The 14,564-nt window shown below is 56.6% G+C and overlaps 1 protein-coding gene across 1 annotated transcript; it reads right to left on the minus strand.

The window, feature by feature from the left end:
• Positions 1–2,846: 2,846 nt before the first annotated feature.
• LOC119844481 (uroplakin-3b) lies at positions 2,847–14,332 on the minus strand. The gene is made up of 6 exons (XM_038375310.2): positions 14,165–14,332; positions 11,488–11,637; positions 8,869–9,091; positions 6,113–6,189; positions 5,349–5,478; positions 2,847–4,987 (listed from the first exon to the last, which is right to left on the minus strand). Exons 1-6 carry the CDS (start codon positions 14,229–14,231, stop codon positions 4,825–4,827), a joined length of 810 nt encoding a protein of 269 aa, XP_038231238.2. The 5' UTR covers positions 14,232–14,332; the 3' UTR covers positions 2,847–4,824.
• Positions 14,333–14,564: the final 232 nt, after the last annotated feature.

The raw sequence follows: 14,564 nt of genomic DNA on the forward strand, positions 1-14,564 counted from the left end.
AGGGCTACCTAGGCCCCGGCATGTAACAGCACCGGACCCTGCTCTCCCGCCCCTGGGAGTGGAGCCCTGTGGCTGCTCCCATCTCTGCTACACTCCAGGTCCGGTGCTGGGGGGAAGCAGCACCTTCCCCTGGGCTCACAGGACGGGAGCAGTTATCTGGTCCTGGAAAGGATCAGGTTTGTATTGGTCAATGTCGATTTTGCTGCAGGAGCACAAGCAAACGGAGGAGAAAAGGGTTCCATTGCTACTAATGGAAACGTACAGCACGGCCGAGTAAGACATCCGCTGCTGGAGACCTTCTTGGAGCTTGGATTAAGGCCGTTGACGTTGTCTCTTTCCACACGTGATGCTGACCAATGCACCAATGCTCCCGATGAAGTGAGCTGTAGCTCATGAAAGCTTATGCTCAAATAAATTTGTTAGGTGTCACAAGTCCTCCTTTTCTTTTTGTGTTTTAAGGGTTATAAAAGCTTTAGCACCTCAGTGGCTACAGCCATTAAATAATTATTGTCTGGACCACGCTCCCCGTTGTCTGATCCCTGTCCCCTAATTTCCTGCAACTGGGAAAATTTGAATCGATCAATGTTGAAAAAAATGCTTGAAAATAAACATTGAGCTTATCTGCTGACATGATAAAAAAATGCAGAATGAATTCTGCTCTGGCCTACCCATGTGGCTAGTGGCACAGTGCACCTGGTTGCTTAGTCCTCGGAGCTGAGTAACTGGTCACCGACTAACAGTTGACAGAGAAGAAAGCAGCTAGAGATACACACTCAGGAAGGGAGGAGGAGAGGGGGCGTAGGGACAATATGGGGGCTGCTGGCCCAGGATAGCTGGGTTTATTAGAGGACTGCTGTTTAGGGCTATGGGCCAGATGCGAATGTGTGTATGTGCATGGGTTTGGTGTGTGTATGGGCATGAGTGTGTCCATGCATTGTGTGTGTGTGTGTGTGTCTGTGCATGGCTGTGTGTGTAAGAAGCTGAAGAATTTCTCCGAGCCTGGGTAAGCCCCACTTGGGATGTGATCACGCCCCAGGCCCAGGGAGCCTCTGCTCACAGGACGGGCAGCCCCCTCCCCAGTTTCTGCAGCTCAGGAAGAAAACAGAAGTTACTGCTCGCATGAGGCCGGGGTCACTGAAAACAGAGGGGAAGGGACAGAGGGAGCCATGACCCCCGTCTCCTGCCGTCCAGTCCCCATGCTCTGTCCCCTGCTGCCTCCTGCTCTGCCCTGTGCTCATGCCGCGTGCCCCTCCCCGACCGCCCCATGGGCTGCCCCAGGCAGCAGCCGACAGGATTGTTCTTTTCCGAGAGCACCTCTCCCGCCCCGACGTGCTGCACTGAGTGTTGCACAGAATCCTGCTGAATTGCCGCTCCCCCCGCCACCCGCTCCCCACCCTCCTGCTGCTCTCTGGGGCGCACCTGGCACAATTACAATTCCTTCCACTCTCCAATCTGCAGCAGCGCTCGTCTCCAACCCCGTCTGGCCCTCAAAACGTCAGAGCTGGTCTCCCCCTCCGCCCTCCCCTTTCACACTCCCTTCCTTCCCCTCCACTCCCATCTCATCTCCCTGTTCCCCGCCCCATGCCTTCCTGCCCCTCCCCAGCATTCATGGTTTTAATGGACGGGGAGGTGTTTGTGCCAGGGCCTGATCAGCGGAGTCAAGAGGCTCAGAAGCTCAGCGACATTGCCCAAGAGGAAAGCAGAGGTGAAGGCATTGCTATAAAGGCCATGCAGCTGTTCCATGCCCTCTGCCCTGTGGGGAAAAGGCCATTGAATAACACTGAGTTCCTGTGGATGAGACACTTGATGTGTTATTGCTCTTGCCCAGTGGCGGATTGGGGCACCCCGACCCACCCAGCGCTCCTGCCGGGGAGCGGGTTTGGGGCACGGGGGCTTGTCCCACTCCATCCACCCGCTGGGGAGCAGGGGAAGCCCCCGCGCCCCGACCCCGCTCTCCAGCAGGAGCGCTAGGCGGGGACTGCAGGTGGAAGGAGTGGGGCCCTCACTCTGGCCCAGGGCCCCACAAACCCCTCATCTGCTCTTGCCACACCACTAATAACGCCATCCAGCTCTGTCCAGCAGCAGATCTGAAAGCACTTTGTGAGGGAGGGCAGCACTGTTGCCCTGGTCGTACCAAGGGGGGAACCAAGATAAAGTGATTTGCCCAAGGGAGGAGAACCCAGCTCTGCTGAGGCCCAGACCTGTGCTCGAGCCACTAGGCCACACCGATTTCCCTCGAACGTATACGATTTTGAGGAAACCCCATGGGCTCGGTTGGGTTCCAGATCAGTGTGTTACCAACTAGCTACTAGCTACAAACATACAAGGCCTCCAGTGCTGCTGGGTTAGGGGCCGGTGGCTTCCATCCCAGCAGACACTCGAACAGGCACACTGCCCCATTCCTGTCCACGACAATACTCCCTTCCTTACAGATCGGGGCCAGGAACTTCATGACTGGCAGCGGCCGAGGGAGCACAGGCACAGCCATGGTCTGGACGAGCACCCTGGCCCCCCGTAAGCGCACGCTGCGCCAGCCTTTTGCATGAAAGGAGCCCCATAAATGCAAGCGCATGAAAAGCCGTCGCCGGGAGCGATGGGTTTGATTGCAGTTACACTGTTCGGCCACAAGATGGCAGGGTGAGCTGCCTGGCATTCCTGAGGGGATACGGTGGGGCTGGTGAGCAAAGCCCGACAAGGCTGGGACGCGAGCTGCGTGGACCCTCTGTGGGCCTGCGGCGGCCCGTCAGCTGTTCTGCCGTACCGGCTCCCTCCTGTGGCCCAAGGGCTGGGAGTCCCCGGACTGTGACCGCTGCAGAGGGCGCAAAGGAGGACAGCGAGGCAGCGGCTCAAAAATGCAAACTTCAGTTTACTTGGCCGGGCTCCGATGAGATGAAAAGAGGAACCCACCTTTCCCCAGCAGTATATACAAGAACCACAGAAGCTGAACCTCTCACACCGGCCGGCCGGCTGGTCCCTGAGGATGGCTTCCAATGCGGGAGGGGAAGGGAGAGGGATTGGGCCCTGGTCTTGAAACAAGTTCTAGGGGCTCTAGGGGAAAGCACCTAAGGCCGCATCGCTGCTGGGCTGCTCCATCACCTGGAGGGGCCACTCCATCCTGCAGCCGGCTGAGCTGAGGGCCTGCTCCAAGCCCAGTGACTTCCATGGGTGTTGGGTTGAGTCCCTGCTCCACCCCTGGAGCCTGGCTGGGCCCCTGTGGGGCTGGAATCTCAGACTCCAGGCAGAGATCTGGGAAGGCCGGGTGGGGGTTGGCTTGACCTCTTTCCTCAGCACTTGCTTGTCCGAGGGGGCCCGGGGCTGGCTCTGTTGCAGGGCTGCAGACTTCGGAAAGGGCCCCCGTCAGAGATGAGGCGCCTCCTTCCTGGCCACTCCAGAGCCCTGAGGCCACACTGATGTCAGCAGGCGCTGCGCACAGATCCCTGGGCTCCGGCCTCCCGGCGTATTGAAGCACAGGTGTGCCAGTGCTCACGTGGGCCTGGCCAGGGCAGGGCTGTCATTCTAGCCCCAAGGCTCCTGCGACAATTGCAGGTGGTGGGGAGCGCGGGGTGCCGAGGGGTCATTGTGTGTTCAGGTGCCCATCAGCCGGCTACACCCCTGGCTGGAATTTGCTTCTCTTTGACAGGAGCCCTGTTCTAGATCCAGGCCCAAATGTCCCCAGCGCTCAGGAGGAGCGTGGCTAGGGGCCCGGCCCTACACCCATGTGAACCTGGAGCCACAACTGCAGTGCTGGTGGGCCAGGAACACCTCCATCACATTCCCGCTGACAGCACAGACGGGTCCTATTCCCTACGCTGGGGGTAAAGAAATGGGATCAAAGCACGGGACCCATTAGCCAGGGTGGGGATAGTCTTTGTTTCTCAAGGGCTTTTTAATCCCTCCGGTTCTGTATATGGAGCTCTGATCTCATCATGGGATTGCCCAGCCACTAGCTCCTCCAGTTAATCTGGCTTCATAAACAGTTCCAGGAGGTGAATAAAGCCTGCGAGAAACAAACGACCGAGGTGCCCTGAGTGTCACCAGTGCCCAGCCCGATGCACCAGGCAGCTGCCTATTGGAGTTAACAGACAGGACCCTTTGACTGGCAGGAGCAGAGGACGTGGCTTGTTTACTCCCCTTCTTCCCCAGCTGTTGCTCTGTGTCCTGTAAAGTCAGTCCCAGGGAAGTGGGAAGCAGCACAGCCAGTCAGGCCAGGCTGGATACCCCAGATGGGGAGCATGGAGCATCTCCTCTCCGAGCTGGTGATCCTAGAGCACCAGGGTGAGCATGTAGGAGGCTGGGGTTTGGGGCACAGAGGGAACGCTGGGCAGCAGGACATGTGATGCTGGGGCATCGGGCGTGATGGGGATGCTGGGGGTTGGGGAGCGTAAGGGATGCTGGAGCCCAGGGTATATAGGGGACGCCGGGCAGCAGGGTGCATGATGGGGACGCTGGTGGTTGGGGAGTGTAGGGATGCTGAGGTTGAGGGTATATAGGGGACGCCGGGCAGCAGGGTGCGTGATGGGGATGCTGGGGGTTGGAGAGCGTAGGGGACTCTGGGGTCCAGGGTATATAGGGGACACGAGGCAGCAGGGTGCGAGATGGGGACACTGGGGGTTGTGGAGCGTAGGGGATGCTGGAGTCGAGGGTATATAGGGGACGCCGGGCAGCAGGGTGCGTGATGGGAACGCTGGGGTCCAGGGTTTACAGGGGACACTGTGCAGCGGGGTGCATGATGGGGAGGGCACGGGTGTATAAATGGGATGCGAGGCTTCTGAGGGTGCCAGTGTGCTGAGCCCAGGACGATGGCCTGCGGGAAGCTCTGGGCTCCTACGGAGAGGCGGCCGGCGAGTGAGGCCGGGGCACGTCGCTGTGGGGCTGGGCTGGAGCCTGCGACGGGGGGATGTGGTGGGTATCATACTGCCTCTCTCTGAAGGACCCAATGGGTGGCTCCTCCGGGACCGCAGGCTCCTCTCGACGCCAAAGCTTAAAGCTGTAAACAAGGCACAAACAAGCAGCTGGTGAGCACCACGGACCACGCAGCGCCCAATCCTCCCGCAGTGCCAGGCCGAGTGGCTGCTGGGGGGGCCCAGTGCTGTGGGGCCATGGCCGGGGCATGCCAGCCCCACCCGAGCTGCTGCCCTCTGACCCCAGGGTGCTGAGCAGAGAGGGTCGGTGCTGCGTGAGTGCCAGGTGGGGAGGGCAGCTCACTCGCCATTCCCCAAAGAAAGCACATCCAGAGCGTTCTCACCGGCCTGGGTTCACAGATTCCCGCTTCTGCCCCCCCCAGGTCGAGCCAGTCTCTGCTTCAAGGCTGCACCGGGCTGCGCTTCCCTCCGGGCTTCGGCACTCACCACTCGTAGGCGACCGTGCAGAGGAACAAGATCACCAGGACGCCGATGAAGCTGGAGAGGATGGAAGTGATGACGACCATGGTACCACTGCGCCTCCCAGGCCAGGTGTCGATGGAGCGCGCCTTGCGACCTGGGGCACACAGCCGGGGAAGCTTTCACCACGGGCAGGGAGCCGGAGGGGATGGGCTGGGAGGCACCAGGGAGGGTGGTGGGGACTGAAGGGATCCAGCAGGGAAGGGAGGAGAGGAAATAGCGGGGAGGATGGCGGAAGCTGGGATAGTTTAGGGCCAGCTCCCTTAATGCTGCTCGGACAGTCACTTCCCTCTCCCAGGTTTGTATGGGTGGCGCGATGCCCCGGGAGCTCAGTGTCCAATTCCCAGTAGGGAGTTGTAACGTAGCCTGGTCACTCAAGGCTTCTGACCGAGTATCAGGCTGTAGGGGCCTATAGGGAGGTGCAAAGCTGTTCTACTGACTCACCCTGGCAACTAGACCAGGCGGGCCCAATTAACGACAACTCAGGAGGTTAAAAGGCAGAGTATCTCTGAGCAGGGAGGGACAGGGGGCGTGCAAGGAGACACCCTGGGAACTGCCAGCTCTGGCTGGTATGTACCATCCTGTTTAACAAGCCCCAAGAAGTGTGCAGAGGGTGAGTCAGGAACCCAAGTCCCTATTTGCTGCCATGAGAGTGGGCTTAAAGGAGACAAAAACCCTCCCCCAAGATGCTTTCAATGCAAGAAGCCCCTTCCCTGTTCTTCCAGGGTTACCTTGCTTCAGCATAATTTGTTGGGACCATCTTGTCTCTGCCTTGGACCCATTGGTATCCAGGATGAGGAATTTCACTCTGAAAGAGGGGGCAACAAAAGGAGAGAGAAGATCAGGGAAATTTGGCAGGGCTCCAGCCCAGCCCATGTTGGAGCATCAGGGATGCAGCTGCAAACGGCAAAGTCACCGAGGCCTATCATGCTTGGAGAGCAAAACTGACCCAACTTGTCACTGACAAATACCGGGTCTGTCTGTCCACAGGCTGTCTCCAGACAGCTGGCCCAAGACACCAATCTATTGGACCCTCTGCCGGTACATCTCGCTGCAGCTCTACTGAATCCAATGGCGCTAGGGTGAATTACCCCAGTAGAGGACCTGGCTCTTTCTTCTTGCCATCACCTTTACCCCGAGTCCTAGTTATTCAAGGCTGGAAGGGCCCATCCTGATCATGTAGCCGGACCTCCTGAAAAACCTCCCCCACTCATGCCTGGGTTGAGCCCATAATTCCCACTTGTCCCATAGCATCCTTGTTAGAAAGCCATCCGCTCTGGCCTTAGATACTTCAGGAGGTGGAGACTGCCCTGGGTCTCAAGGTCAGTTGGTCCAGTGGCTAATTACCTTCACTATTAAATACTTATGCCTTATTTCTAGTCTGAATTTGTTGAGTCTCAGCTCCCAGACAGTGGATCTTATTCTGACTTTCTCCGCTAGATTGAAGATCCCCAAAGCAGATGTCAGATGTTCAGTATTATCAGCCTTTGGTATAGCAGGACCTAGGTATGACAGTGATCGGCAAGTGCAGTGTATGCTAAGAGAGACACTCAGACTATCGTGGTTAAGGATACAATTTAGTTACGGAGGTCACAGATTCTGTGACTTTACTGGACCTCCATGACTTCAGCTGTCAGCAGTGGGGGTGGAGCTGGGGCTGTGCACCCCTCCCCCAGTGGTGGTGGGACTTTGGCTGTCAGTCCACTTGGGCTCTTAGCCCCCCTACCCCCAAGGTCCAGTTGTCATTTTCACCCCCCCCAGCCGTCTCTTCCCTGCCTTATGGCTCCAGTGAATTTTTGTTTATTGCCTGTGACTGGCCATGACATTTACTAAAAATAACAGTAACAAAATCTTAACCTTAGTCACGGTCTATGGAATCAAAGTCCTCCTTAAGCGGGAGAAAAGGAGTACTTGTGGCACCTTAGAGACTAACAAATTTATTTGAGCATAAGCTTTCGTGAGCTACAGCTCACTTCATAGCTTATGCTCAAATAAATGTTAGTCTCTAAGGTGCCACAAGTCCTCCTTTTCTTTTTGCGAATACAGACTAACACGGCTGCTACTCTGAAACCTGTCATTAAGCGGGAGGTATTTGTTAAAGAAAACAGCTTCTGATTAGAGACACAAACAGGTTGCCACGCAGCTCAAATTCCAGCATGGTTACCCTTGTTTACCAGGCACCACGCCCTGCCTGCAAGCGTATGGAGCACAGGGAGATATCTAGTGGCTGAATGTTATTCTGCAAGTAACCTGTCCTCAGACAGCCTGAGGAACTGCAGTTCTGACATAGAGGTTTGTTCTGTATCTTTCAGTGTATGTAGAAACCTCCAAAATGCAAAGCCCCCTGGTGCCAGCAAATTTCCTGGGTGAGATCCTGCCCTGAGACACACCTGCACAAACCCGCTAAAGTCAACGGGCTGGAAGGATGTAAACTAAAGGCAGAATCTAACCCAACTCTCCGCTCAGGTAGCCAGCACAGGGGTCTTCTCTGGTTGCTTCCCTGGTGGTGCCCCTTTCCCCAGCACCATGTGGGATTAGATATTGCAAACCACTCCGCCCGCCATGCTCAGGAGTTAGTTGGTGTCTTAAGACAGGGGCTGGGGAGTAGCGCTTCAGAAATAAGGGGAGAAAGAGAGAGAATGGAAGAACAGTGAGAAGAGAGAAGGAATGGTGTTTTTCTGAGCGGCAGGTGAGGAAGAGCAGGTGACTCTTGCATCAGGACTGCGAGGACAGGACGGCAGAAATGAACACACTGGAGCACTCATCGTTAAAGAGCCAGTTAATTACAAAAGGCAACTGAGTGACTGGAGTGGAAAGAGGTGGCAGACCCAGCCCTGTGATCCAGGAGCCAGGATCTAGCAGGCTCCTTAAACTTCCTTGCACCCCAGCCAACCCAGCTGCAGAGAGTGGGTTAAAAAGAAACGGGAGGCTCCTTACCAAATGCATGTGCTGGATTCTGTGCGCGAGTGAGTTCTAGACTGGGAAAGAGCAAGCTTCGAAGGTTGCAAGGGATGCTGCACCAATCCGAGGAGACAGAAAGCCAGAGAGGGTGGGAATGGAGGGACAGGGGGAGTTAATATTAAAGAGGTTGAATTTGTTATCAAGAATCTCTTCGGGACAGGGACCATCTGTCTATCCTGTGTCTGTACAGCACCTTGCACAGTGGGGCCCTGGTTCAGGACAGTGGTTCCTAGGGGTTACAGCAAATACAGGTGATAATAAACCTCTAATCTCTAACTATACGGGACTCAGAGTAGCAGCCGTGTTAGTCTGTATTCGCAAAAAGAAAAGGAGGACTTGTAGCACCTTAGAGACTAACGAATTTATTTGAGCATAAGCTTTTCGGATTATATGGGACTGAGCCTCCTCCTGCCGCCATCAGCGTGAGTCCGCTTTCTGCCTGGGAGTTACTCCTGATTTCCGCTGCGTGAGGGAAAGGGTAGCCAGGCCCCTATCTGCAGGGATGCCTGTGCTCAGACTGTCGTACCTGTAAGGCCCGGGATGAGGCAGGGGTCCGTTGCAGTACTCCAGGCTGCGGTCATCTTTGCAGGAGGTGTCACTGCCAACCCGGAGCACGCTAGCGGCCCTGTTTTCAGCACATGGGTAGAAGGCTATGGAACTCTTCAGCGTCATGTAATGGAGAGCGGTCGATAGCTTCTGGTAGGGAGGGATTTGGATCTTGGAGGCTGGATTTTTGAAATGGGATGTGGCTGTGGATGAAAGAGAAGAGGGCGTTCCTGGATTAGGCGAGAAGGGTGGGCTGGTGGTCAAGGTACTTGACTTGGGAGATGGTCGGTCCATTCCCAGCTCTGCCACTGACTCCAAGGCTGACCCTGGGCAAGTCATTTAATCCCACAGTGCCTCAGTTTCCCCACCTGTAAATCTTTCCTTAGGTCACAGTTGTGCTGGGAAGCAAAATCCATTGGTGCTGAGTGGCACAGATGCTGTGGAGATAGGGACCTTAGAAAAGCCCCTAAATACATTAGAAAAACCTGCAACCAAACCCCATGAGTATAGAAAGGCACAGGTTTGGAATGGGGATTATTCCAGGATAGACCCCTGACTGCTAAGGTCATTGCTTGAGCAAGCTCAGCTCCTCCTGTGGCTGTGAGTCAGGATGGAGCTTGGGTTGATCTGCACTGAAAGCACAAGCTGCTACTCCTTGGGCCAACATAGGGTCTACATTAGCTAGAGCAGTGTTAGGGCTTGTGACCTGAACAGGGATCTGTCCTCACTGTAGAGTTAACTCTGGTTTTTACTCATGGGCTGCTCCCAGCCCTCTTCCCGTCCACATACCAAACCTGCTCACCCCAACTGAGTGGCGTTTTCAACCCGACTAACTGACCCAGTAGGGGGTACAGGCTCAAACCCAAGGGAGGCTTTCCCTCAGGCTAGCCACCTGTCCATTTTCCAACAGGGACATAGGATGAACCAGGCCAGTGCTGATAACTGCGCTGCCTTCCCACGATTCACCCCGTGTGCCCAGGAGGACAGACCTGTTCTCTCCAATTCACCGCTCAGCTCACTGCAGTGCTACGAACCATGAGATGGGCCCCCTGAAGTTACTTTGCAGCAGGGCTGTTGACACCTGGGTGAGGCTGGCCCAGGTGCTCAGATCCAGGGGCTGATCACCTGAGTTAACTCTGCAGGGAAGACCTTCCCTACATCTGACCCATCTGCTCGGTGGGTGGGTGCGGGGTGTGTGTTCAGCCCAGTTGCTGCATTACTGGCCTCAGGGCCTAAGTGTACGTGTCCCAGTGTGAACGTAAGCAGGAGGGATGGCCCATGGGTGGGCATTCTCCTGCTGTAAGGCAATAATTCTGCCCTGTGCACACCAGGAACCAAAATCGTGAGAGTGGCCTGTGGATGGCTCATCACCAGGCCGTGTGGGCTGTGACACCCTTGTGCCCAAAGCCTGCGGGTCCCAGCGAGGGTGCTGCCACGCCAGGACAGAGAGCGGTGCGTCGCCACGGGCATGGAGCACAGGCGAAAGCTGCAAATCAGCGGCCACAAGACACGCTGCTGGGCTGAAATGCACAAGATGTTTGTGATTTCCCAGTGCTGGGGAATGGAGCGGGGGCCGCAAGACTGTCTACATTGCAGAGCACTCTTCCGTCAGCCTAGCTGCGTCTACACTGGGGGCTGCGTTGGCACAGGGTCAACAGGTTTTCCAGAGAGTCAGCACAGCTATGCCCTCCGTGAAAATGGGGCAGTGGGTAATGAATGTGAGGTCACTGCCAGGCTGGCTGGGTTAGGGATCCAGAGGATTCTTGCTCCCCTAGGAACCCTGGCAGGTCGTTAGCTTCTCGATCTGCGGCAGGATTTTTTCAAAGGGCTGGGTAAAGCCATCCCCACGCTCAGATATGAGCAATCCAAAGTCACGCTCCAGGGGGTAAGGTGAGAGCTGCAGGGGTATTTCCGCTCCATTCACAGCATTGTGCAATTGGCGAGGTGCACAAGGGAGCAGGTGTTCTCCTGAAGCCGCAGCTGGAGGCAAGATACCAACCTGAAGGACCAGCGGGCGGCCTGATCCGGTGTGGCAAACCCCACATTCTAGGAATCTCTAGAGCCCAGCCTAAAATTTCATGCAAACTCGGATTTCTCTGAACTCATTTACATTATGGTGTCCTCCGGCTCCCTCTTCCGCTTGGCTGGGCACAGTGCAGATCATTTGGATGGCTGCTTTCCATCCTGCCTGAATCTGGCCTGGACAGAGGATCTTATTTAGCTTCCCGCTAGCTCAGGCCTCAAGGAATTGAGGCAGCCAAATTCAGAGGTTGCTTTTGAAAATTTGAGCCTCCGTGACTAGCTCAAGGCCACAGAGTGAGACAGTTGCAGAGCCAGGACTAAACCACAGGCCTCCTAGTGCCGTGCTCTGACCCCGTTGCCTTTACTAGGGCCGGGGGTAACCCAGGGTAGCTGCAAATTGGTGCTCCTTAGAGAGGGCACACAGCCCTACAATCTCTCAAGCAAGGGAGGAAGGAAAAACCAAAAGAGGAATAGAGGCGGCTGTGAACTTCCTCCTCAGACAGTGCCATATTGGGGCTGGCAAAGGCTGTTGTAGGCACAGGGAAAGGTGCCTGGCGGGGTCTGGAGCCGCACGTACCGTTAGTGAAGGCAACGACCAGCCAGATGTCATCGGTGCCGTTCACGTACTGATCGAAGATGCAGATGGGCTGGTCCAGCGTGAAGGTGGTAGCGGTGAGCTTCCCTTCCAGTGACTTGGCAGTGATCTGGGGCGTGTAGGGGACAGTCTCTGGAGAAACACAAAGGGCAACACACACAGTGAGGCGGACACGGGGCCTAGCAGAGAGCGAGGGGTGGGGAACCCAATGCTTCTCATTTCCCTCTGAACGCAGGTATTCCCCAGCATTGTCACTGGGCTGATGGGCCCACGGCAGCTGTGGTCATAGAGTGAGCATTCATAGAATCATAGAAGATCAGGGTTGGAAGGGACCTCCGGAGGTCATCTACTCCAACCCCCTGCTCAAAGCAGGACCAATCCCCAACTAATCATCCCAACCAGGGCTTTGTCAAGCCGGGCCTTAAAAACCTCTAAAGATGGAGATTCCACCATTCTGAGCCAGATTCTGAGCGTAAATCTGGAGTAACGCCGCTCAAATGAGTGCATAGGCAGCCGGTGAGCTGTGACAGCTGCTTACCCGGCTGACCAGGACGGGCTCGATTCCACTGGTTTGTTGCAGCCCCTGGTCTCTCCTCTCCCACTCCAACTGGCAGGGGCCAACACTTTGTTGCAAGTATGTACAGCTCCTAGCAACATGGGAGCCTTGATCCATGCCTGGGACACAACCACCCAAATACGCCAACGCTTTGAAGCGGTGTAACAGAACAAAAGCTGGCCCATGGTCTCCACGCAGATACCACCCACCAGGGCACTCGCTAATGTTTCCAGTCGTTGTGCCCATTTCACACAGGTCACCAGCGGGCGATTGGATCTTAGCCGCTGAGTTCTCTGCTGACCTGGAGTGAATCTGTGACCAAGATGAGAAAGGCTCAGTCGTGCACGACCAGTACCCTAGCGTGTCCCTTAGCACGAGTCACAAAGGGATTGGACATGGCTCCGGATCACAAGAAGATCCAGCGTTATCCTACTTAATGCTGAGGGATCTAAGACTTCATGCCTCTGATCACAAGCCAGATTCACTGAAATGGACCCTACTGGCATTTGGGGCCTGATCCTCAGTTGGCATCATTTGCTACTGGGGTAAACGGGCATTGCTCCATTGACTTCCATGAAGTGACCCTGATTTACAACAGCTGAGGATCTGGCCCTCAGCATCCAAGGTGATGGATGCCCCCCACTGGAAATAGCTTCCTGCAGACCAGCTAAACTCAGTCCGTTAGAGCAGTGGGAATCCGGAGTCAAGCCAGATTCACACTGGTGTAGCTGAGCAAAATTCACCCCCACCCACATGAAATTAGAGCAGCCCGTGTTGGGGAGAACTGGGGGGCCCGCTGGGTGTGCTGCTGAGCTGAATGGACAGGGTGGGTCCCCGTGGCCGGCCATCCTGCAAGGCACAGGAGTCCGCGTGGTCATGGGCACAGCAGCTGGTGACGTCGTGTGGCGTCAGTACCGATGCAGCAGCCCGCCTGCCCCGGGGGGCAATGTCGCCCCAACGTGGTGTGAGGTTGTGACTCAAAGCCAGCCATGTCACAATGCAGCAACACAATTACCACTAGTGGGTCACTGTGCCCTGCTGGGCAAACACAAACCCTGGCCGGGAGTGCCGTCCCTGCTGATGAGCTCAGCATGCTGTGGCCTCCGGACCTAGGACCTCCGTGCTGAGCTGGCAGCCTGGACCCCAAATCCCCTGGGGGTGCTGTTGGTGTAGTAGCACTGGGGAGCCCCGCTCATGGACTGTCCCTGCCTCACGGAGCTCACCTGCTCTGGCATGACGTGGGCAGCGCCAGCTTCTTGGATCATGTGCCCCATGGCCTCTCTGCTGAGGCTGACCACAAAGGGCGAGCCAGCATGGCTCTTTGGTGACCAGGGCAGCGGGGAACTGGACCAAGTGCGCAGGCAGGCACCAAATCACCGCCCGCCCGAGGCAGCAGCTCTCAGTTCTTCCCACAATGGGCTGGCTCAGAAGCCAAAGCCTGAGGTGCAAGGCTCTGTATCCCCCTCGCCATCCAAGCAATAGAGACCCACCTCCTGCCCAGGCTATGCTGAGGGTCCAAGTCTGGGACAAGGCCCCCCCGCTCCATCTCGCCAAGGGAAAGCCCTGGTGGAAGCCAGCCCAGCTCCATCCTGAAGCCGGGGCTGCCTTCCCCAGCGGGTAACTGCCCCAAACGGGAGCTAATGAACTCGCCCCATATCTGATCACTCCAAATGCCCTGGAGGTCAAGGGGGCCTCCCCGGGGCCTCCCCAAACTGCTTCCCAACACCAGTCTGAGCAGGGGTTTAACAGCTCTCAATATATGCAGGGGGGTGAATCCCCCCAGCAAAGACCTTCTGGGGAAGAAAAGTCCCCCAGATTCTTTCCCTCTGCTCAGTATTTAGGGGACAAGACCCTTCAACCCCACAGCTTCTCCCTTCCTCTCTCCACCCCATAGCGTCCCTCCCCACCCTTCCACCCCATAGCTTCCCTCTCCCTTCATCCACCCCATCGCTCTCCCTTCTCTGCTCATCCACCGCATAGCGTCCCTCCCCACCCATCCATCCCATAGCTTCCCCTTCTCTGCCCATCCACCCCATAGCTCTGCCCCTTCCCAGCAAGCAGCACCACCAGACCACTATCCCCTGTAATAGTCAAAAGATTCACCTAGGACCCTGCCCGCGCCGATCCCAGTCAGCACCAGCAGCAGCCCCATTGCAGCAGTGGACGGCATGGGTTCTCTGTCTGTGTCTTGGCCTGACCTGGAGCAGGACAGCGAGGGCCCCTGTGCCTTGCTCTCTGTCCTGTGCACTAGTGTGAAGAGGATGGCAGAGAGGAAAGATCTCCCCTCTCCCCGCCGCTTAAGATATGTCCCTGCCCCCAGGGTCTCTGCTGTGCCCTCCGCCCCCCAGCTCCCAGCCACCTGCATTCCTTGCTGGGGGGGGTCGAGGCCCAGATAGCAAACAGGTCAGGCTAGTTCTGCAGCAAAGCTCCAGGGCCCCAAAGGCTGGTCATGAAAATGCAGTAGCTGGGCTGGGAACGAAGGCAATTCCCTATGGCCGGGGTA

This window comes from Dermochelys coriacea, chromosome 17 (assembly GCF_009764565.3).
Source record: "Dermochelys coriacea isolate rDerCor1 chromosome 17, rDerCor1.pri.v4, whole genome shotgun sequence".
Lineage (NCBI taxonomy): Eukaryota > Metazoa > Chordata > Testudines > Dermochelyidae > Dermochelys > Dermochelys coriacea.